At 46.7% G+C, this 25,145-nt stretch overlaps 1 protein-coding gene and 1 pseudogene across 1 annotated transcript in view; one reads left to right on the forward strand and one right to left on the reverse strand.

Moving 5' to 3' along the window:
• Nucleotides 1–4,694, forward strand: part of apela (apelin receptor early endogenous ligand) — a 5,250-nt gene extending 556 nt beyond the window's left edge. The window contains exons 1-2 of the mRNA XM_031821036.1: nt 1–1,700; nt 4,514–4,694. The exon at nt 1–1,700 is cut by the window's left edge and continues 556 nt beyond it. Coding sequence (XP_031676896.1) covers nt 1,615–1,700; nt 4,514–4,589 — 162 coding nt within the window. The 5' untranslated portion in view covers nt 1–1,614 and the 3' untranslated portion in view covers nt 4,590–4,694. The remainder of the gene's footprint in view (nt 1,701–4,513) is intronic.
• A 4,948-nt stretch (nt 4,695–9,642) lies between these two features.
• Nucleotides 9,643–25,145, reverse strand: part of LOC116371894 (transmembrane protein 192-like) — a 61,792-nt pseudogene continuing 46,289 nt past the window's right edge.

The following is a 25,145-nucleotide window of genomic DNA, read 5'->3' on the forward strand; positions in this document are numbered from 1 at the left end:
GGTTAAGGGTGTATTGATGGTACGGGGTTAAGGGTGTATTGATGGTACAGGGTTAATGGTGTATTGATGGTTAAGGGTGTATTGATGGTACAGGGTTAAGGGTGTATTGATGGTACAGGGTTAAGGGTGTATTGATGGTACAGGGTGTATTGATGGTACAGGGTTAAGGGTGTATTGATGGTACAGGGTTAAGGGTGTATTGATGGTACAGGGTTAAGGGTGTATTGATGGTACAGGGTGTATTGATGGTACAGGGTTAAGGGTGTATTGATGGTACAGGGTGTACTGATGGTACAGGGTTAAGGGTGTATTGATGGTACAGGGTTAAGGGTGTATTGATGGTTAAGGGTGTATTGATGGTACAGGGTTAAGGGTGTATTGATGGTACAGGCAGGGCAGGCTGATGGCAGTATAAGAGGCAGAGGGGTGGAGGGAGCTTTGTCACTTTGCTCTCATTCACAGAGACAATCACTCTCTGGACAAACACCCACGACGGACAGGGTGTATTGATGGTACAGGGTAAGGGGGTATTGATGGTACAGGGTTAAGGGTGTATTGATGGTACAGGGTTAAGGGTGTATTGATGGTACAGGGTTAAGGGTGTATTGATGGTACGGAGTTAAGGGTGTATTGATGGTTAAGGGTGTATTGATGATATGGGGTTAAGGGTGTATTGATGGTACAGGGTGTATTGATGGTACAGGGTTAAGGGTGTATTGATGGTACAGAGTTAAGGGTGTATTGATGGTACAGAGTTAAGGGTGTATTGATGGTACAGGGTTAAGGGTGTATTGATGGTACAGGGTTAAGGGTGTATTGATGGTACAGGGTGTATTGATGGTACAGGGTTAAGGGTGTATTGATGGTACAGGGTTAAGTTTGTATTGATGGTACAGGGTTAATGGTGTATTGATGGTACAGGGTTAATGGTGTATTGATTTTGTAGAGCGGTCTGATGGTTCCAGGTGTTTGTTCAAAGTCTTGTCGGCCATCTTGTGTCTGAGATCCATTAGTGTCCTGCGGTTTCTCTAATCCTCATTCACATGTAATGGCGCAGATAGCATGTGAATGGACAGCCACAAACTGCAGAGCCGGCCGTTAGCACACACGCTAATGAACCCTCACTTTGCATAGGTATTAATATGGCTAGCACTAGGCTTTAACACCACAAAATGATGAAAAAGTCAAGGGGTGTGAAAACTTTCTGAAGGCACATGTGGGGGGTGGGGGCTTCCTGTCAGCATCACCTACTACATGTGGTGTCAATAGAAGGAACAGTCGGGGGCAGGGCAGGCTGATGGCAGTATAAGAGGCAGAGGGGTGGAGGGAGCTTTGTCACTTTGCTCTCATTCAGAGACAATCACTCTCTGGACAAACACCCACGACGGACACACACTGAAGACACACATTCATTAACTGAGAAGAGATCCTGAGAGGGACCCACAGCACCACAGCATCCTGCCCAGAGAGAGAAAGACTGATTCCTGGGTAGAGAGAGGAGCTCCAGACCCTTCCTATCCTGAGAGGGACCCACAGCACCACAGCATCCTGCCCAGAGAGAGAAAGACTGATTCCTGGGTAGAGAGAGGAGCTCCAGACCCTTCCTATCCAGCCATGAGGATCATCAGCCTACTGTACCTGCTGCTGCTAGTAACTGTTCTAGGATCAGTTTCTGCAGTGAGACCAGGTAGGACAACACAAAGACATTATATTACACTCCACTATAGAACTATATTACACTATAGACCTATATTACATCACACTATATTACATTCCACTGTAGACCTATATTACATCACACTATAGAACTACATTACGTCACACTATAGAACTATATTACACTCCACTATATCAAATCAAATCAAATTTATTTATATAGCCCTTCGTACATCAGCTGATATCTCAAAGTGCTGTACAGAAACCCAGCCTAAAACCCCAAACAGCAAGCAATGCAGGTGGAGAAGCACACTATAGACCTATATTACATCACACTATAGAACTATATTACACTATAGACCTATATTACATCACACTATAGAACTATATTACACTATAGAACTATATTACATCACACTATAGACCTATATTACATCACACTATAGAACTATATTACACTCCACTATAGAACTATATTACACTATAGAACTATATTGCACTATAGAACTATATTACATCACACTATAGAACTATATTACACTATAGACCTATATTACATCACACTATATTACATTCCACTGTAGACCTATATTACATCACACTATAGAACTACATTACGTCACACTATAGAACTATATTACACTCCACTATAGAACTATATCACACTATAGACCTATATTACATCACACTATAGAACTATATTACATCACACTATAGAACTATATTACACTATAGAACTATATTACATCACACTATAGAACTATATTACACTATAGAACTATATTACACTCCACTATAGAACTATATTACACTATAGAACTATATTACATCACACTATAGAACTATATTACACTCCACTATAGGACTATATTACTAAAATATAGTAGGAACACAATACACCACTTTTCTAGAAGTCTATCTAACTAGACTTTGGTTATAGACCATGTATAGGTCTAGAACTATATTACACTGCTTTGAGGAAGACCCCTTGTTCCCCATATTTAGGCTATTCTATCTAGCCCATAGGCTACTGCAGAACACCATCCACCTACTGAATATCCCCATGTTGTTATAACGACACATGGCATAAAGCTCAGTGGTGAAACATACATTGGAGTTGGTCTACCTTGAAACAGGCCGTGATAAAATGTATGTGACTAAAGCCATATGCAGCCTTTCATCTTCAACTCGGATGATAAAGTGTTGATCATCGACGAGCCTATACAACATCATCTGGTCTTCTGATTGGATGGATTTCAATCTACAGTTGACATAACACAACAATAATTGGAGCGTAGGCCTATAGAATTAGGGTGATGGAAACCCCGCTGCAGCGTGCGCTATACCGCCACGGGTTTACGACCTCGGGTGATTTAGTGCGTGCAGTCACTGCAGTAATGAGTCGAGATTTGGCTGAGGCGCGTTAATTCACCAGAACACTCTGCGGCCCGATACTTTACAGGGCCTTTATGACTGGGTGGGGGTGAGTGAGAGAGACCGGGGCTCAGCCGCAGGTCCACCAGTCTATTGTCTGGTCGGCGGAGTTCCCGCGCGCTGCGATATTGTTAATCACCGTGTATAACGGAATGCTAATGCGCGAGCCTGATTAACACGGAGCGCCTGGAAAGGAGAATAATCCGGGGAGGGGTATGGGGGTGGGGTGGCGGGGTTCACTCGGTCATAAAGGCATCGGAGTTTTTATCTCTTCCTGCCGGTCTGTCCTCGGAACAGGCGGTAGGAAGGCGCTTTATGGCAGCGGGAGGTTTAAAGTCATCATTAAAACGGTGGTTTATTAGAGAAAGAGACCGCTGGTTATCTTCAGAGGTCAATGGGCTTATAGCCTACACTATAGTAGCTATATCCTAATAGGTGAATACAGGTGGTCCACCGGGCAGGTACAATTACCCTACAGAGGTTCCCTGCAGGTGAGGCAGGATGTGGAAGGAAGGATACAAAGGAACTAAGAGGTTTATGGTCAGGTAGACTGAACCTGGCTGATAAATCAACAACAGGCAGGTAGACTGAACCTGGCTGATAAATTAACAACAGGCAGGTAGACTGAACCTGGCTGATAAATTAACAACAGGCAGGTAGACTGAACCTGGCTGATAAATTAACAGGCAGGTAGACTGAACCTGGCTGATACATCAACAACAGGCAGGTACACTGAAACTGGCTGGTATATTAACAACAGGCAGGTAGACTGAACCTGGCTGATATATTAACAACAGGCAGGTAGACTGAACCTGGCTGATAAATTAACAGGCAGGTAGACTGAACCTAGCTGATAAATCAACAGCCAGGTAGACTGAAACTGGCTGATAAATTAACAACAGTCAGGTAGACTGAACCTGGCTGATATATTAACAACAGGCAGGTAGACTGAACCTGGCTGATAAATTAACAGGCAGGTAGACTGAACCTGGCTGATAAATTAACAGGCAGGTAGACTGAACCTAGCTGATAAATCAACAGGCAGGTAGACTGAACCTGGCTGATATATTAACAACAGGCAGGTAGACTGAACCTGGCTGATAAATTAACAACAGGCAGGTAGGCTGAAAATGACTGATTAACTAACAACAGATAGGTACAGTAGACTGATAAACTGAAACAGGCTGATAAACTGAAACAGGCTGATAAACTAAGACTAGTTGTAGTAGCCTAGCTATAACAGGAGAACTTACAACAGCTCAGTGACCAACCTGTCTCTGGCCTTAACCATCAATATGTTGACATGCTCAAATCGACTACAGAAGGTAGAGTGTAGGCCATGCAGCGACTACGTGGTATTTCTGAGCGTTAGTCCTAATTCAAATGGACCCTTAATCTCTCTCTCTCCAGACATCTTGAACATACGGAGAAGGTACCACAGACATCACTGCCCCCACCGCCGCTGCATGCCCCTGCACTCCAGAGTACCATTCCCCTGAGGTAAGACACACGTGGACTCATCACCAACGCCACCTGTGGGCGTGTCCAGGGATGTCAGGGGTCAAAGGGTGAAACACCCGCTGCGGCTGGAGTGTGTGATTAAGACCAGAGGTTTGTGTTCATACAGTCCTGTAGAAGACGGGGTGGCAGGTAACCCAGTGGTTAGATCGTTGGGCCAGTAACCGAAAGGTTTCTGGATCAAATCCCCGAGCTGACAAGGTAAAAATCTGTCGTTCTGCCCCTGAACAAGGCAGTTAACCTGTTCCCTGGTAGGCCGTCATTGTAAATAAGAATTTGTTCTTAACTGACGAGAGAGTGAGAATCATTCTCAAACAACATGGTTTAAACTGAGGAGGGCTACTGCCCCCTCTGTCTCACATGCACACTGCTAAAATGTTCCTGCCTGACCCATAACTGTCGATATTCTCTCTGTCTGACCCACTGTCTATATTATCTGTGCCTGACCCACTGTCTATATTCTCTCTGCCTGACCCACTGTCTATATTCTCTCTGCCTGACCCACTGTCTATATTATCTGTGCCTGACCCACTGTCTATATTCTCTCTGCCTGACCCATGACACTGTCTATATTCTCTCTGCCTGACCCACTGTCTATATTATCTGTGCCTGACCCATGACACTGTCTATATTCTCTCTGCCTGACCCATGACACTGTCTATATTCTCTCTGCCTGACCCACTGTCTATATTCTCTCTGCCTGACCCATGACACTGTCTATATTCTCTCTGACCCATAACACTGTCGATATTCTCTCTGCCTGACCCATGACACTGTCTATATTCTCTCTGCCTGACCCACTGTCTATATTATCTGTGCCTGACCCACTGTCTATATTCTCTCTGCCTGACCCACTGTCTATATTCTCTCTGCCTGACCCATGACACTGTCTATATTCTCTCTGCCTGACCCACTGTCTATATTCTCTCTGCCTGACCCATGACACTGTCTATATTCTCTCTGCCTGACCCACTGTCTATATTATCTGTGCCTGACCCATGACACTGTCTATATTCTCTCTGCCTGACCCATGACACTGTCTATATTCTCTCTGCCTGACCCATAACACTGTCTATATTCTCTCTGCCTGACCCACTGTCTATATTCTCTCTGCCTGACCCATGACACTGTCTATATTCTCTCTGCCTGACCCATGACACTGTCTATATTCTCTCTGCCTGTCCCACTGTCTATATTCCCTCTGCCTGACCCATGACACTGTCTATATTCTCTCTGCCTGACCCACTGTCTATATTCTCTCTGACCCATGACACTGTCTATATTCTCTCTGCCTGACCCATAACACTGTCTATATTCTCTCTGCCTGACCCATAACACTGTCTATATTCTCTCTGTTTAGGTGTAACAGAGTGAACATGGAGGTAAGAGAGAAGAGGAGAGTCTCTGTGACATCCTCACCCCTCCTCTTCCCCCCACAGGACACCACACACACCTGTGGGGACACACCTGTGGACAAGAGACACAGAGTGCGGAAACACGGCGCTGAAGGACTGAACACTGAGCGAGAGACATAGCCTGTGCTGAGACTGGGAGTTTGGGTAGAGAGGAGAGAGAGGACTACTGCTGCTGCTGTTGAATAGACAAAGATCTGAACTGGAGTCACTAGACTACCTGCCTTCCTGCTCACATCACTTCATGTACATACCACCGCCATTTATCTGGGTACTGAGACATTTATACTATATACCACAGTACCAAGACATTTATACTATATACCACAGTACCAAGACATGTATACTATATACCACAGTACCAAAACATGTATACTATATACCACAGTACCAAACATGTATACTATATAGCACAGTACCAAGGCATTTATACTATATACCACAGTACCAAGGCATTTATACTATATACCACAGTACCAAGGCATTTATACTATATACCACAGTACCAAGGCATTTATACTATATACCACAGTACCAAGGCATTTATACTATATACCACAGTACTAAAACCTTTATACTATATACCATCTGGGTACCATAAAAACTACAGCTCAGACTAATACAATATACAGAATAAGTGTTTTTATGGGAGAAATGCACTTCAAATGTACAGTATGTTCCAGTTAATGACCTTTTAATAATAAAACAATCTGTTTATACTCTTTTCAGTCTGGTGTAATGCTTGACCCTCTCAGTCCATCCCATTAGGAATGGTAGGAGTCTCAGTGGGTGTTACAACATGGTAGTTGGTCTGGTGTAATGCTTGACCCTCTCAGTCCATCCCATTAGGAATGGCAGGAGTCTCAGTCCAACCCATTAGGAATGGTAGGAGTCTCAGTCCATCCCATTAGGAATGGTAGGAGTCTCAGTCCATCCCATTAGGAATGGTAGGAGTCTCAGTCCATCCCATTAGGAATGGTAGGAGTCTCAGTCCATCCCATTAGGAATGGTAGGAGTCTCAGTCCATCCCATTAGGAATGGTAGGAGTCTCAGTCCATCCCATTAGGAATGGTAGGAGTCTCAGTCCAGCCCATTAGGAATGGTAGGAGTCTCAGTCCATCCCATTAGGAATGGTAGGAGTCTCAGTCCATCCCATTAGGAATGGTAGGAGTCTCAGTCCATCCCATTAGGAATGGTAGGAGTCTCAGTCCATCCCAGTAGGAATGGTAGGAGTCTCAGTCCATCCCATTAGGAATGGTAGGAGTCTCAGTCCATCCCATTAGGAATGGTAGGAGTCTCAGTCCATCCCAGTAGGAATGGTAGGAGTCTCAGTCCATCCCATTAGGAATGGTAGGAGTCTCAGTCCATCCCATTAGGAATGGTAGGAGTCTCAGTCCATCCCATTAGGAATGGTAGGAGTCTCAGTCCATCCCAGTAGGAATGGTAGGAGTCTCAGTCCATCCCATTAGGAATGGTAGGAGTCTCAGTCCAGCCCATTAGGAATGGTAGGAGTCTCAGTCCATCCCATTAGGAATGGTAGGAGTCTCAGTCCATCCCATTAGGAATGGCAGGAGTCTCAGTCCATCCCATTAGGAATGGCAGGAGTCTCAGTCCATCCCATTAGGAATGGCAGGAGTCTCAGTCCATCCCATTAGGAATGGCAGGAGTCTCAGTCCATCCCATTAGGAATGGTAGGAGTCTCAGTCCATCCCATTAGGAATGGTAGGAGTCTCAGTCCATCCCATTAGGAATGGTAGGAGTCTCAGTCCATCCCATTAGGAATGGTAGGAGTCTCAGTCCATCCCATTAGGAATGGTAGGAGTCTCAGTGGGTGTTACAACATGGTAGTTGGTCTGGTGTAATGCTTGACTCTCTCTGTCCAGCCCATTAGGAATGGTAGGAGTCTCAGTCCATCCCAGGAGGAATGGCAGGAGTCTCAGTGGGTGTTACAACATGGTAGTTGGTCTGGTGTAATGCTTGACTCTCTCTGTCCAGCCCATAAGGAATGGCAGGAGTCTCAGTCCATCCCATTAGGAATGGCAGGAGTCTCAGTGGGTGTTACAACATGGTACAGTTAGAGATATCCTGTTGTCTAGGTAACTACAGAAGACAACACAGCTGTTTACATTTACACTTCCATTTATTAACCTCATTTACACATTAAGTCACGAGGACTAAACTCAGCAAAAAAGAAACGTCCCTTTTTCAGGATCCGGTCTTTCAAAGAGAAAACATTCAAAAGAACTTCCCAGATCTTCATTGTAGTGGGTTTAGACCCTGTTTCCCCATGCTGCTTGTTCAATGAACCATAAACTATTAATGAACAAGCACCTGTGGAACGGTCCTTAAGACACTAACAGCTTACAGACGGTAGGCAATTAAGGTCACAGTTATGCAATGTCTGCACTGTGAGACGCCTTAGACAGCGCTACAGGGAGACAGGACGGACAGCTGATCATCCTCACAGTGGCAGACCACATGTAACAACACCTGCACAGTATTGGTACATCTGAACATCACACCTGTGGGACAGGTACAGGATGGCAACAACAACTGCCCGAGTTACACCAGGAACGCACAATCACTCCATCAGTACTCAGACTGTCCGCAATAGGCTGAGAGAGGCTGGACTGAGGACTTGTAGGCCTGTTGTAAAGGCAGGTCCTCACCAGACATCACAGGCAACAACGTCGCCGGACCAGACAGGACAGGCAAGAAGGTCTCTTCACTGACGAGTCTCGGTTTTGTCTCAACAGGGGTGATGGTCGGATTCACATATATCGTCAAAGGAATGAGCGTTACGCAGAGGCCTGTAGTCTGGAGCGGGATCGATTTGGAGGTGGAGGGTCCGTCATGGTCTGGGGCGATATGTCACAGCATCATCGGACTGAGCTTGTTGTTGAGATTGCCCTCAATGACGCTGTGCGTTACAGGGAAGACATCCTCCTCCCTCATGTGGTACCCTTCCTGCAGGCTCATCCTGACATGACCCTCCAGCATGACAATGGCACCAGCCATACTGCTCGTTCTGTGCGTAATTTCCTGCAAGACACACACCATGGCCAGCGAAGAGCCCGGATCTCAATCCCATTGAGCACGTCTGGGACCTGTTGGATCGGAGGGTGAGGCCTAGGGCCATTCCTCCCAGAAATGTCTGGAACTTTCAAGTGCCTTGGTAGAAGAGTGGGGTAACATCTCACAGCAAGAACTGGCAAATCTGGTGCAGTCCATGAGGAGATGCACTGCAGTACTTAATGCAGCTGGTGGCCACGCCAGATACTGACTGTTACTTTTTATTTTGACCCTCCCCCTTTGTTCAGGTACACATTATTGCATTTCTGTTAGTCACATGTCTGCGGAACTTGTTCAGTTTATGTCTCAGTTGATGAATCTTATGTTCATACAAACATTTACACATGTTAAGTTTGCTGAAAATAAATGCAGTTGACAGTGAGAGGACGTTTCATTTTCTGCTGAGTTTATATAAAATCACACTGCAGGGAGAGAACACACGTAAAACATTTCTGTGGAACACACACACACACACACACACACACACACACACACACACACACACACACACACACACACACACACACACACACACACACACACACACGGCCCTGATAACATGGTTCCCTCCCTCTCCTGCCTCGTCTCTCTCTTTCTCCCTCTCTTTCTCTCCCTCCTCCTCCCACTCTTTCTCTCCTCCCTCTTTCTCACATATCTCTAATGACTACCCTTTTCACGCACAATCTCTACACAGACGCACAATCTCTACACAGACACACAATCTCTACACAGACACACAATCTCTACACAGACACACAATCTCTACACAGACACACAATCTCTACACAGACACACAATCTCTACACAGACACACAATCTCTACGCACACACACTACCCAGAGGTCACTTGGGGTGGTCACAGAGAAATAAAACTCGAGGCCTCTAATCTGTGACACTCTTCTCTTCTTCCATCCTCCTCTCTCTGTCTCTTATGGTGGTGTTGTGGTTGTATTGTGGTTGTATTGTGGTCAGTGCTGTACAGTCATGTTGAGCAGTCTCTTGCTCAGTAAGGTGTTGTGTTGCTTCAGGTAGTCGATGAGATCTGCTTGTTTCTCCACTACCTCCTCCAGACTGGAGCCCTCTCTGGAGAGGAACAGGATAACAAGGTCAGGACAACGTTAGAACAATGTCAGAACTTTAAAACAAGGTCAGAACAACAGTAGAACAATGAAAAGGTAACATTAGGTGAAGTCAGTCCAGAGTTAGGTGTGTATATATATATATATATATACCTGAAGTCAGTCCAGGGTTAGGTGTGTATATATACCTGAAGTCAGTCCAGGGTTAGGTGTGTATATATACCTGAAGTCAGTCCAGGGTTAGGTGTGTATATATACCTGAAGTCAGTCCAGGGTTAGGTGTGTATATATACCTGAAGTCAGTCCAGGGTTAGGTGTGTATATATACCTGAAGCCAGTCCAGGGTTAGGTGTATATATATACCTGAAGCCAGTCCAGAGTTAGGTGTGTATATATACCTGAAGCCAGTCCAGGGTTAGGTGTGTATATATACCTGAAGCCAGTCCAGGGTTAGGTGTGTATATATACCTGAAGTCAGTCCAGGGTTAGGTGTGTATATATACCTGAAGTCAGTCCAGGGTTAGGTGTGTATATATACCTGAAGTCAGTCCAGGGTTAGGTGTGTATATATACCTGAAGTCAGTCCAGGGTTAGGTGTGTATATACCTGAAGTCAGTCCAGGGTTAGGTGTGTATATATACCTGAAGCCAGTCCAGGGTTAGGTGTGTATATATACCTGAAGCCAGTCTCAGTAGTGTTGTAGGATTTAGATGGTTCCTCCTGACTGATATCTGGACCAGCTCTGTCTCTGTTGAATCTCACCACCCTGACTGGAGAGAGAAAGCGAACACACACACACACACACACACACACACACACACACACACACACACACACACACACACACACACACACACACACACACACACACACACACACACACACAAACACACACACACTTTTTTTATTTTATTTTATTTCACCTTTATTTAACCAGGTAGGCTAGTAGAGAACACCTTTATTTAACCAGGTAGGCTAGTTGAGAACACCTTTATTTAACCAGGTAGGCTAGTTGAGAACACCTTTATTTAACCAGGTAGGCTAGTTGAGAACACCTTTATTTAACCAGGTAGGCTAGTTGAGAACACCTTTATTTAACCAGGTAGGCTAGTTGAGAACACCTTTATTTAACCAGGTAGGCTAGTTGAGAACACCTTTATTTAACCAGGTAGGCTAGTTGAGAACACCTTTATTTAACCAGGTAGGCTAGTTGAGAACACCTTTATTTAACCAGGTAGGCTAGTTGAGAACACCTTTATTTAACCAGGTAGGCTAGTTGAGAACACCTTTATTTAACCAGGTAGGCTAGTTGAGAACACCTTTATTTAACCAGGTAGGCTAGTTGAGAACACCTTTATTTAACCAGGTAGGCTAGTTGAGAACAAGTTCTCATTTGCAACTGCGACCTGGCCAAGATAAAGCATAGCAGTGTGAGCAGACAACAAAGAGTTACACATGGAGTAAACAATTAACAAGTCAATAACACAGTAGAAACCAAAGGGGGAGTCTATATACAATGTGTGCAAAAGGCATGAGGAGGTAGGCAAATAATTACAATTTTGCAGATTAACACTGGAGTGATGAATGATCAGATGGTCATGTACAGGTAGAGATATTGGTGTGCAAAAGAGCAGAAAAGTAAATAAATAAAAACAGTATGGGGATGAGGTAGGTGAAAAAGGGTGGGCTATTTACCAATAGACTATGTACAGCTGCAGCGATCGGTTAGCCGCTCAGATAGCTGATGTTTGAAGTTGGTGAGGGAGATAAAAGTCTCCAACTTCAGCGATTTTTGCAATTCGTTCCAGTCACAGGCAGCAGAGTACTGGAACGAAAGGCGGCCAAATGAGGTGTTGGCTTTAGGGATGATCAGTGAGATACACCTGCTGGAGCGCGTGCTACGGATGGGTGTTGCCATCGTGACCAGTGAGCTGAGATAAGGCGGAGCTTTACCTAGCATGGACTTGTAGATGACCTGGAGCCAGTGGGTCTGGCGACGAATATGTAGCGAGGGCCAGCCGACTAGAGCATACAAGTCGCAGTGGTGGGTGGTATAAGGTGCTTTAGTGACGAAACGGATGGCACTGTGATAGACTGCATCCAGTTTGCTGAGTAGAGTGTTGGAAGCCATTTTGTAGATGACATCGCCGAAGTCGAGGATCGGTAGGATAGTCAGTTTTACTAGGGTAAGCTTGGCGGCGTGAGTGAAGGAGGCTTTGTTGCGGAATAGAAAGCCGACTCTTGATTTGATTTTCGATTGGAGATGTTTGATATGAGTCTGGAAGGAGAGTTTGCAGTCTAGCCAGACACCTAGGTACTTATAGACGTCCACATATTCTAGGTCGGAACCATCCAGGGTGGTGATGCTAGTCGGGCATGCGGGTGCAGGCAGCGACCGGTTGAAAAGCATGCATTTGGTTTTACTAGCGTTTAAGAGCAGTTGGAGGCCACGGAAGGAGTGTTGTATGGCATTGAAGCTTGTTTGGAGGTTAGATAGCACAGTGTCCAAAGACGGGCCGAAGGTATATAGAATGGTGTCGTCTGCGTAGAGGTGGATTTAGGAATCGCCCGCAGCAAGAGCAACATCATTGATATACACAGAGAAAAGAGTCGGCCCGAGAATTGAACCCTGTGGCACCCCCATAGAGACTGCCAGAGGACCAGACAGCATGCCCTCCGATTTGACGCACTGAACTCTGTCTGCAAAGTAATTGGTGAACCAGGCAAGGCAGCCATCCGAAAAACTGAGGCTCCACACACACACACACACACACACACACACACACACACACACACACACACACACACACACACACACACACACACATAATCTTGTTAGGGACTGTGACTGAGGGGGACTGTGACTGAGGGGGGACTGTGACTGAGGGGGACAGTCCCCCCCAGAGGGGTCCCCCCTCAGTCACAGTCCCCCCTCAGTCACAGTCCCCCCTCAGTCACAGTCCCCCTCAGTCACAGTCCCCCTCAGTCACAGTCCCCCATCAGTCACAGTCCCCCTCAGTCACAGTCCCCCCTCAGTCACAGTCCCCCCCCAGTCACCGTTACAGTGTTGTAACGGTGTGTAAGTCTCTCTCTCTGGAATGTGAAGTATTTCTCAAGGTTGGTTCTGTGTGTGTGTTTAGGGTAAATATATATATATAGAGAGAGAGGGACAGAGAGAGAGGGATAGAGAGAGAGGGATAGAGAGAGAGGGATAGAGAGAGAGGGATAGAGAGAGAGGGATAGAGAGAGAGGGATAGGGATAGAGGGAGAGGGATAGAGAGAGAGGGATAGAGAGAGATAGATAGATAGATAGATAGAGAGAGGGATAGAGAGAGATAGATAAAGGGAGGGATAAAGGGAGAGGGATAGAGAGAGAGGGATAGAGAGAGAGGGATAGAGGGATAGAGAGAGAGGGATAGAGAGAGAGGGATAGATAGATAGAGAGGGATAGAGAGAGAGGGATAGAGAGAGAGAGAGAGAGAGAGAGAGAGAGAGAGAGAGAGAGAGAGAGAGAGAGAGAGAGAGAGAGAGAGAGAGAGAGAGAGAGAGAGAGAGAGAGAGAGAGAGAGATAGATAGATAGATAGATAGATAGATAGATAGAGGGAGGGATAGAGAGAGGGAGAGAAATAGAGAGAGATAGAGGGAGAGAGACAGAGAGAGGGATGAGGGAGAGAGAGAGAGAGAGAGGGATGAGGGAGAGAGAGAGAGAAAGAGAGAGAGATGAAGAGAGGGATAGAGGGGGAGGGATAGAGAGAGAGGGATAGAGAGAGATAGATAGATAGATAGATAGAGGGAGGGATAGAGAGAGAGGGATAGAGAGAGAGGGATAGAGAGAGAGGGATAGAGGGAGAGGATAGAGAGAGAGGGATAGGGATAGAGGGAGAGGGATAGAGAGAGATAGATAGATAGAGGGAGGGAGGGATAGAGAGAGAGGGATAGAGAGAGAGGGTTAGAGAGAGATAGATAGAGAGAGAGGGATAGAGAGAGAGGGATAGAGAGAGAGGGATAGAGAGAGATAGATAGATAGATAGATAGAGGGAGGGATAGAGAGAGAAATAGAGAGAGATAGAGGGAGAGAGACAGAGAGAGGGATGAGGGAGAGAGAGAAAGAGAGGGATGAGGGAGAGAGAGAGAGAGAGAGAGCGAAAGAGAGAGAGATGAAGAGAGGGATAGAGGGAGAGAAATAGAGAGAGAGATAGAGGGATGAGGGAGAGAGAGGGATGAGAGAGAGAAATAGAGAGAGAAATAGAGGGAGAGAGACAGAGAGAGAGAGGGATGAGGGAGAGAGAGGGATGAGAGAGAGGGATGAGGGAGAGGGATGAGAGAGAGGGATGAGGGAGAGAGAGGGATGAGAGAGAGGGATGAGAGAGAGGGATGAGGGAGAGAGAGGGATGAGAGAGAGGGATGAGATGAAGGGGTTGAGTGCAGTAGTTGGACAGTAGAGATGTGACACATTCCACACCTCCCTCTAAGAGACGACACACACCGTCTGTCTGCCGTTCCTCTGCTGTTCGTTCAGCTCGGTGTGCTGGGTAATGGTCTTCACCGATCCACCTGCACCCCAAAACCACAGACCCCATCTGGGGCCCGGATCCAGAAGTGTAAATAATGTCCTGGGTCTGATCTGATTGGGTGTAATTTCAAACAACTGCTGCAGTAGAGACAAAGAAAGACATCAGATAATTTCTGCTGCAGCTTTTCACCAGAGCTTGTTGTTGTTGTTGGCCAATCAGAAGTCATCAAAGTGGCAATAGGCTCATAGAGCCTCCGTGTGGTAAAAGTTAGGAGATATCTAATCAATGGAGGATGGAATTAAAATGATAGATTTAAAAAGAAAAGGACGGGCTACAACCACCAAGAGCCAACAGCTAGGCTGCTACTTTATATTCTGAAGGAGAAGGACGGGCTACAACCACCAAGAGCCAACGGCTAGGCTGCTACTTTATATTCTGAAGGAGAAGGAGAAGGACGAGCTACAACCACCAAGAGCCAACAGCTAGGCTGCTACTTTATATTCTGAAGGAGAAGGACGAGCTACAACCACCAAGAGCCAACGGCTAGGCTGCTACTTTATATTCTGAAGGAGAAGGACGGGCTACAACCACCAAGAGCCAACGGCTAGGCTGCTACTTTATATTCTGAAGGAGAAGGAGAAGGACGAGCTACAACCACCAAGAGCCAACGGCTAGGCTGCTACTTTATATTCTGAAGGAGAAGGAGAAGGACGAGCTACAACCACCAAGAGCCAACAGCTAGGCTGCTACTTTATATTCTGAAGGAGAAGGACGAGCTACAACCACCAAGAGCCAACGGCTAGGCTGCTACTTTATATTCTGAAGGAGAAGGACGAGCTACAACCACCAAGAGCCAACGGCTAGGCTGCTACTTTATATTCTGAAGGAGAAGGAGAAGGAGAAGGACGAGCTACAACCACCAAGAGCCAACAGCTAGGCTGCTACTTTATATTCTGAAGGAGAAGGACGAGCTACAACCACCAAGAGCCAACGGCTAGGCTGCTACTTTATATTCTGAAGGAGAAGGACGAGCTACAACCACCAAGAGCCAACAGCTAGGCTGATACTTTATATTCTGAAGGAGAAGGACGAGCTACAACCACCAAGAGCCAACAGCTAGGCTGCTACTTTATATTCTGAAGGAGAAGGAGAAGGAGGAGCTACAACCACCAAGAGCCAACGGCTAGGCTGCTACTTTATATTCTGAAAGAGAAGGACGAGCTACAACCACCAAGAGCCAACGGCTAGGCTGCTACTTTATATTCTGAAGGAGAAGGAGAAGGACGAGCTACAACCACCAAGAGCCAACAGCTAGGCTGCTACTTTATATTCTGAAGGAGAAGGAGAAGGACGAGCTACAACCACCAAGAGCCAACAGCTAGGCTGCTACTTTATATTCTGAAGGAGAAGGAGAAGGACGAGCTACAACCACCAAGAGCCAACGGCTAGGCTGCTACTTTATATTCTGAATTAAAAGGAGAAGGAGAAGGACGGGCTACAACCACCAAGAGCCAACGGCTAGGCTGCTACTTTATATTCTGAAGGAGAAGGACGGGCTACAACCACCAAGAGCCAACGGCTAGGCTGCTACTTTATATTCTGAAGGAGAAGGAGAAGGACGAGCTACAACCACCAAGAGCCAACGGCTAGGCTGCTACTTTATATTCTGAAGGAGAAGGAGAAGGACGGGCTACAACCACCAAGAGCCAACGGCTAGGCTGCTACTTTATATTCTGAAGGAGAAGGAGAAGGACGAGCTACAACCACCAAGAGCCAACGGCTAGGCTGCTACTTTATATTCTGAAGGAGAAGGAGAAGGACGGGCTACAACCACCAAGAGCCAACGGCTAGGCTGCTACTTTATATTCTGAAGGAGAAGGACGAGCTACAACCACCAAGAGCCAACGGCTAGGCTGCTACTTTATATTCTGAAGGAGAAGGACGGGCTACAACCACCAAGAGCCAACGGCTAGGCTGCTACTTTATATTCTGAAGGAGAAGGACGGGCTACAACCACCAAGAGCCAACAGCTAGGCTGCTACTTTATATTCTGAAGGAGAGGAGAAGGACGAGCTACAACCACCAAGAGCCAACAGCTAGGCTGCTACTTTATATTCTGAAGGAGAAGGACGAGCTACAACCACCAAGAGCCAACAGCTAGGCTGCTACTTTATATTCTGAATTAAAAGGAGAAGGACGAGCTACAACCACCAAGAGCCAACGGCTAGGCTGCTACTTTATATTCTAAATTAAAAGGAGAAGGACGGGCTACAACCACCAAGAGCCAACAGCTAGGCTGCTACTTTATATTCTGAAGGAGAAGGACGGGCTACAACCACCAAGAGCCAACGGCTAGGCTGCTACTTTATATTCTGAAGGAGAAGGACGGGCTACAACCACCAAGAGCCAACAGCTAGGCTGCTACTTTATATTCTGAAGGAGAGGAGAAGGACGAGCTACAACCACCAAGAGCCAACAGCTAGGCTGCTACTTTATATTCTGAAGGAGAAGGACGAGCTACAACCACCAAGAGCCAACAGCTAGGCTGCTACTTTATATTCTGAATTAAAAGGAGAAGGACGAGCTACAACCACCAAGAGCCAACGGCTAGGCTGCTACTTTATATTCTAAATTAAAAGGAGAAGGACGGGCTACAACCACCAAGAGCCAACAGCTAGGCTGCTACTTTATATTCTGAAGGAGAAGGACGGGCTACAACCACCAAGAGCCAACGGCTAGGCTGCTACTTTATATTCTGAAGGAGAAGGACGGGCTACAACCACCAAGAGCCAACAGCTAGGCTTCTACTTTATATTCTGAAGGAGAAGGACGAGCTACAACCACCAAGAGCCAACGGCTAGGCTGCTACTTTATATTCTGAAGGAGAAGGAGAAGGACGAGCTACAACCACCAAGAGCCAACAGCTAGGCTGCTACTTTATATTCTAAATTAAAAGGATGAGCTACAACCACCAAGAGCCAACGGCTAGGCTGCTACTTTATATTCTGAAGGAGAAGGAGAAGGACGGGCTACAACCACCAAGAGCCAACGGCTAGGCTGCTACTTTATATTCTGAAGGAGAAGGAGAAGGACGGGCTACAACCACCAAGAGCCAACGGCTAGGCTGCTACTTTATATTCTAAATTAAAAGGAGAAGGACGGGCTACAACCACCAAGAGCCAACAGCTAGGCTGCTACTTTATATTCTGAAGGAGAAGGACGGGCTACAACCACCAAGAGCCAACAGCTAGGCTGCTACTTTATATTCTGAAGGAGAAGGAGAAGGACGGGCTACAACCACCAAGAGCCAACAGCTAGGCTGCTACTTTATATTCTGAATTAAAAGGAGAAGGACGGGCTACAACCACCAAGAGCCAACAGCTAGGCTGCTACTTTATATTCTGAAGGAGAAGGACGGGCTACAACCACCAAGAGCCAACGGCTAGGCTGCTACTTTATATTCTGAAGGAGAAGGATGAGCTACAACCACCAAGAGCCAACGGCTAGGCTGCTACTTTATATTCTGAAGGAGAAGGACGGGCTACAACCACCAAGAGCCAACAGCTAGGCTGCTACTTTATATTCTGAAGGAGAAGGATGAGCTACAACCACCAAGAGCCAACGGCTAGGCTGCTACTTTATATTCTAAATTAAAAGGAGAAGGAGAAGGACGAGCTACAACCACCAAGAGCCAACAGCTAGGCTGCTACTTTATATTCTGAAGGAGAAGGAGAAGGAGAAGGACGAGCTACAACCACCAAGAGCAAACGGCTAGGCTGCTACTTTATATTCTGAAGGAGAAGGAGAAGGACGAGCTACAACCACCAAGAGCCAACGGCTAGGCTGCTACTTTATATTCTGAAGGAGAAGGAGAAGGACGGGCTACAACCACCAAGAGCCAACAGCTAGGCTGCTACTTTATATTCTGAATTAAAAGGAGAAGGACGGGCTACAACCACCAAGAGCCAACGGCTAGGCTGCTACTTTATATTCTGAAGGAGAAGGACGAGCTACAACCACCAAGAGCCAACGGCTAGGCTGCTACTTTATATTCTGAAGGAGAAGGACGAGCTACAACCACCAAGAGCCAACGGCTAGGCTGCTACTTTATATTCTGAAGGAGAAGGAGAAGGACGGGCTACAACCACCAAGAGCCAACAGCTAGGCTGCTACTTTATATTCTGAAGGAGAAGGACGAGCTACAACCACCAAGAGCCAACGGCTAGGCTGCTACTTTATATTCTGAATTAAAAGGAGAAGGAGAAGGACGAGCTACAACCACCAAGAGCCAACAGCTAGGCTGCTACTTTATATTCTGAAGGAGAAGGACGAGCTACAACCACCAAGAGCCAACAGCTAGGCTGCTACTTTATATTCTGAAGGAGAAGGACGAGCTACAACCACCAAGAGCCAACAGCTAGGCTGCTACTTTATATTCTGAAGGAGAAGGAGAAGGACGGGCTACAACCACCAAGAGCCAACGGCTAGGCTGCTACTTTATATTCTGAAGGAGAAGGACGAGCTACAACCACCAAGAGCCAACAGCTAGGCTGCTACTTTATATTCTGAAGGAGAAGGACGAGCTACAACCACCAAGAGCCAACAGCTAGGCTGCTACTTTATATTCTGAAGGAGAAGGAGAAGGACGAGCTACAACCACCAAGAGCCAACGGCTAGGCTGCTACTTTATATTCTGAAGGAGAAGGACGAGCTACAACCACCAAGAGCCAACGGCTAGGCTGCTACTTTATATTCTGAAGGAAAAGGACGAGCTACAACCACCAAGAGCCAACAGCTAGGCTGCTACTTTATATTCTGAAGGAGAAGGACGGGCTACAACCACCAAGAGCCAACAGCTAGGCTGCTACTTTATATTCTGAAGGAGAAGGACGGGCTACAACCACCAAGAGCCAACGGCTAGGCTGCTACTTTATATTCTGAAGGAGAAGGAGAAGGACGAGCTACAACCACCAAGAGCCAACGGCTAGGCTGCTACTTTATATTCTGAAGGAGAAGGAGAAGGACGGGCTACAACCACCAAGAGCCAACGGCTAGGCTGCTACTTTATATTCTGAAGGAGAAGGACGAGCTACAACCACCAAGAGCCAACAGCTAGGCTGCTACTTTATATTCTGAAGGAGAAGGACGAGCTACAACCACCAAGAGCCAACAGCTAGGCTGCTACTTTATATTCTGAAGGAAAAGGACGAGCTACAACCACCAAGAGCCAACGGCTAGGCTGCTACTTTATATTCTGAAGGAGAAGGACGAGCTACAACCACCAAGAGCCAACAGCTAGGCTGCTACTTTATATTCTGAAGGAGAAGGACGAGCTACAACCACCAAGAGCCAACGGCTAGGCTGCTACTTTATATTCTGAAGGAGAAGGAGAAGGACGGGCTACAACCACCAAGAGCCAACGGCTAGGCTGCTACTTTATATTCTGAAGGAGAAGGACGAGCTACAACCACCAAGAGCCAACGGCTAGGCTGCTACTTTATATTCTGAAGGAGAAGGAGAAGGACGAGCTACAACCACCAAGAGCCAACGGCTAGGCTGCTACTTTATATTCTGAAGGAGAAGGAGAAGGACGAGCTACAACCACCAAGAGCCAACGGCTAGGCTGCTACTTTATATTCTGAAGGAGAAGGAGAAGGACGGGCTACAACCACCAAGAGCCAACGGCTAGGCTGCTACTTTATATTCTGAAGGAGAAGGACGAGCTACAACCACCAAGAGCCAACGGCTAGACTGCTACTTTATATTCTGAAGGAGAAGGAGAAGGACGGGCTACAACCACCAAGAGCCAACAGCTAGGCTGCTACTTTATATTCTGAAGGAGAAGGAGAAGGACGGGCTACAACCACCAAGAGCCAACAGCTAGGCTGCTACTTTATATTCTGAAGGAGAAGGAGAAGGACGAGCTACAACCACCAAGAGCCAACGGCTAGGCTGCTACTTTATATTCTGAATTAAAAGGAGAAGGAGAAGGACGAGCTACAACCACCAAGAGCCAACGGCTAGGCTGCTACTTTATATTCTGAAGGAGAAGGACGGGCTACAACCACCAAGAGCCAACGGCTAGGCTGCTACTTTATATTCTGAAGGAGAAGGACGAGCTACAACCACCAAGAGCCAACGGCTAGGCTGCTACTTTATATTCTGAAGGAGAAGGACGAGCTACAACCACCAAGAGCCAACAGCTAGGCTGCTACTTTATATTCTGAAGGAGAAGGAGAAGGACGGGCTACAACCACCAAGAGCCAACGGCTAGGCTGCTACTTTATATTCTGAAGGAGAAGGAGAAGGACGGGCTACAACCACCAAGAGCCAACGGCTAGGCTGCTACTTTATATTCTGAATTAAAAGGATGAGCTACAACCACCAAGAGCCAACAGCTAGGCTGCTACTTTATATTCTAAATTAAAAGGAGAAGGACGGGCTACAACCACCAAGAGCCAACGGCTAGGCTGCTACTTTATATTCTGAAGGAGAAGGACGAGCTACAACCACCAAGAGCCAACAGCTAGGCTGCTACTTTATATTCTGAAGGAGAAGGACGAGCTACAACCACCAAGAGCCAACAGCTAGGCTGCTACTTTATATTCTAAATTAAAAGGAGAAGGACGGGCTACAACCACCAAGAGCCAACGGCTAGGCTGCTACTTTATATTCTGAAGGAGAAGGATGAGCTACAACCACCAAGAGCCAACGGCTAGGCTGCTACTTTATATTCTAAATTAAAAGGACGGGCTACAACCACCAAGAGCCAACAGCTAGGCTGCTACTTTATATTCTAAATTAAAAGGAGAAGGACGGGCTACAACCACCAAGAGCCAACGGCTAGGCTGCTACTTTATATTCTAAATTAAAAGGACGGGCTACAACCACCAAGAGCCAACAGCTAGGCTGCTACTTTATATTCTGAATTAAAAGGAGAAGGAGAAGGACGAGCTACAACCACCAAGAGCCAACGGCTAGGCTGCTACTTTATATTCTGAAGGAGAAGGACGAGCTACAACCACCAAGAGCCAACAGCTAGGCTGCTACTTTATATTCTGAAGGAGAAGGACGAGCTACAACCACCAAGAGCCAACAGCTGGGCTGCTACTTTATATTCTGAAGGAGAAGGACGAGCTACAACCACCAAGAGCCAACAGCTAGGCTGCTACTTTATATTCTGAAGGAGAAGGACGAGCTACAACCACCAAGAGCCAACGGCTAGGCTGCTACTTTATATTCTGAAGGAGAAGGAGAAGGACGGGCTACAACCACCAAGAGCCAACGGCTAGGCTGCTACTTTATATTCTGAAGGAGAAGGACGAGCTACAACCACCAAGAGCCAACAGCTAGGCTGCTACTTTATATTCTGAAGGAGAAGGACGAGCTACAACCACCAAGAGCCAACGGCTAGGCTGCTACTTTATATTCTGAAGGAGAAGGACGAGCTACAACCACCAAGAGCCAACAGCTAGGCTGCTACTTTATATTCTGAAGGAGAAGGACGAGCTACAACCACCAAGAGCCAACGGCTAGGCTGCTACTTTATATTCTGAAGGAGAAGGACGAGCTACAACCACCAAGAGCCAACAGCTAGGCTGCTACTTTATATTCTGAAGGAGAAGGACGAGCTACAACCACCAAGAGCCAACAGCTAGGCTGCTACTTTATATTCTGAAGGAGAAGGAGAAGGACGAGCTACAACCACCAAGAGCCAACAGCTAGGCTGCTACTTTATATTCTGAAGGAGAAGGACGAGCTACAACCACCAAGAGCCAACAGCTAGGCTGCTACTTTATATTCTGAAGGAGAAGGAGAAGGACGAGCTACAACCACCAAGAGCCAACGGCTAGGCTGCTACTTTATATTCTGAAGGAGAAGAACGAGCTACAACCACCAAGAGCCAACGGCTAGGCTGCTACTTTATATTCTGAAGGAGAAGGACGGGCTACAACCACCAAGAGCCAACGGCTAGGCTGCTACTTTATATTCTGAAGGAGAAGGACGAGCTACAACCACCAAGAGCCAACAGCTAGGCTGCTACTTTATATTCTGAAGGAGAAGGAGAAGGACGAGCTACAACCACCAAGAGCCAACGGCTAGGCTGCTACTTTATATTCTGAAGGAGAAGGACGAGCTACAACCACCAAGAGCCAACGGCTAGGCTGCTACTTTATATTCTGAAGGAGAAGGACGGGCTACAACCACCAAGAGCCAACGGCTAGGCTGCTACTTTATATTCTGAAGGGGAAGGACGGGCTACAACCACCAAGAGCCAACGGCTAGGCTGCTACTTTATATTCTGAAGGAGAAGGACGAGCTACAACCACCAAGAGCCAACGGCTAGGCTGCTACTTTATATTCTAAATTAAAAGGATGAGCTACAACCACCAAGAGCCAACAGCTAGGCTGCTACTTTATATTCTGAAGGAGAAGGAGAAGGACGGGCTACAACCACCAAGAGCCAACAGCTAGGCTGCTACTTTATATTCTGAAGGAGAAGGAGAAGGACGGGCTACAACCACCAAGAGCCAACGGCTAGGCTGCTACTTTATATTCTGAAGGAGAAGGACGAGCTACAACCACCAAGAGCCAACAGCTAGGCTGCTACTTTATATTCTGAAGGAGAAGGAGAAGGAGAAGGACGGGCTACAACCACCAAGAGCCAACGGCTAGGCTGCTACTTTATATTCTGAAGGAGAAGGAGAAGGACGAGCTACAACCACCAAGAGCCAACGGCTAGGCTGCTACTTTATATTCTGAAGGAGAAGGAGAAGGACGAGCTACAACCACCAAGAGCCAACGGCTAGGCTGCTACTTTATATTCTGAAGGAGAAGGAGAAGGACGAGCTACAACCACCAAGAGCCAACGGCTAGGCTGCTACTTTATATTCTAAATTAAAAGGATGAGCTACAACCACCAAGAGCCAACAGCTAGGCTGCTACTTTATATTCTGAAGGAGAAGGATGAGCTACAACCACCAAGAGCCAACGGCTAGGCTGCTACTTTATATTCTGAAGGAGAAGGACGGGCTACAACCACCAAGAGCCAACGGCTAGGCTGCTACTTTATATTCTGAAGGAGAAGGAGAAGGACGAGCTACAACCACCAAGAGCCAACAGCTAGGCTGCTACTTTATATTCTGAAGGAGAAGGACGGGCTACAACCACCAAGAGCCAACGGCTAGGCTGCTACTTTATATTCTGAAGGAGAAGGAGAAGGACGAGCTACAACCACCAAGAGCCAACGGCTAGGCTGCTACTTTATATTCTGAAGGAGAAGGGGAAGGACGGGCTACAACCACCAAGAGCCAACAGCTAGGCTGCTACTTTATATTCTGAAGGAGAAGGACGAGCTACAACCACCAAGAGCCAACGGCTAGGCTGCTACTTTATATTCTGAAGGAGAAGGATAAGGACGGGCTACAACCACCAAGAGCCAACAGCTAGGCTGCTACTTTATATTCTGAAGGAGAAGGAGAAGGACGGGCTACAACCACCAAGAGCCAACAGCTAGGCTGCTACTTTATATTCTGAAGGAGAAGGACGAGCTACAACCACCAAGAGCCAACGGCTAGGCTGCTACTTTATATTCTGAAGGAGAAGGAGAAGGAGAAGGACGAGCTACAACCACCAAGAGCCAACAGCTAGGCTGCTACTTTATATTCTGAAGGAGAAGGAGAAGGAGAAGGACGAGCTACAACCACCAAGAGCCAACAGCTAGGCTGCTACTTTATATTCTGAAGGAGAAGGACGAGCTACAACCACCAAGAGCCAACGGCTAGGCTGCTACTTTATATTCTGAAGGAGAAGGACGAGCTACAACCACCAAGAGCCAACAGCTAGGCTGCTACTTTATATTCTGAAGGAGAAGGACGAGCTACAACCACCAAGAGCCAACAGCTAGGCTGCTACTTTATATTCTGAAGGAGAAGGAGAAGGACGGGCTACAACCACCAAGAGCCAACGGCTAGGCTGCTACTTTATATTCTGAAGGAGAAGGAGAAGGACGAGCTACAACCACCAAGAGCCAACAGCTAGGCTGCTACTTTATATTCTGAAGGAGAAGGACGGGCTACAACCACCAAGAGCCAACAGCTAGGCTGCTACTTTATATTCTAAATTAAAAGGAGAAGGACGGGCTACAACCACCAAGAGCCAACGGCTAGGCTGCTACTTTATATTCTGAAGGAGAAGGAGAAGGATGAGCTACAACCACCAAGAGCCAACAGCTAGGCTGCTACTTTATATTCTGAAGGAGAAGGACGAGCTACAACCACCAAGAGCCAACAGCTAGGCTGCTACTTTATATTCTGAAGGAGAAGGAGAAGGACGAGCTACAACCACCAAGAGCCAACAGCTAGGCTGCTACTTTATATTCTGAAGGAGAAGGAGAAGGACGGGCTACAACCACCAAGAGCCAACAGCTAGGCTGCTACTTTATATTCTGAAGGAGAAG

The sequence above is a fragment of the Oncorhynchus kisutch genome, unplaced genomic scaffold, assembly GCF_002021735.2.
Source record: "Oncorhynchus kisutch isolate 150728-3 unplaced genomic scaffold, Okis_V2 scaffold3815, whole genome shotgun sequence".
Classification (NCBI taxonomy): domain Eukaryota; kingdom Metazoa; phylum Chordata; class Actinopteri; order Salmoniformes; family Salmonidae; genus Oncorhynchus; species Oncorhynchus kisutch.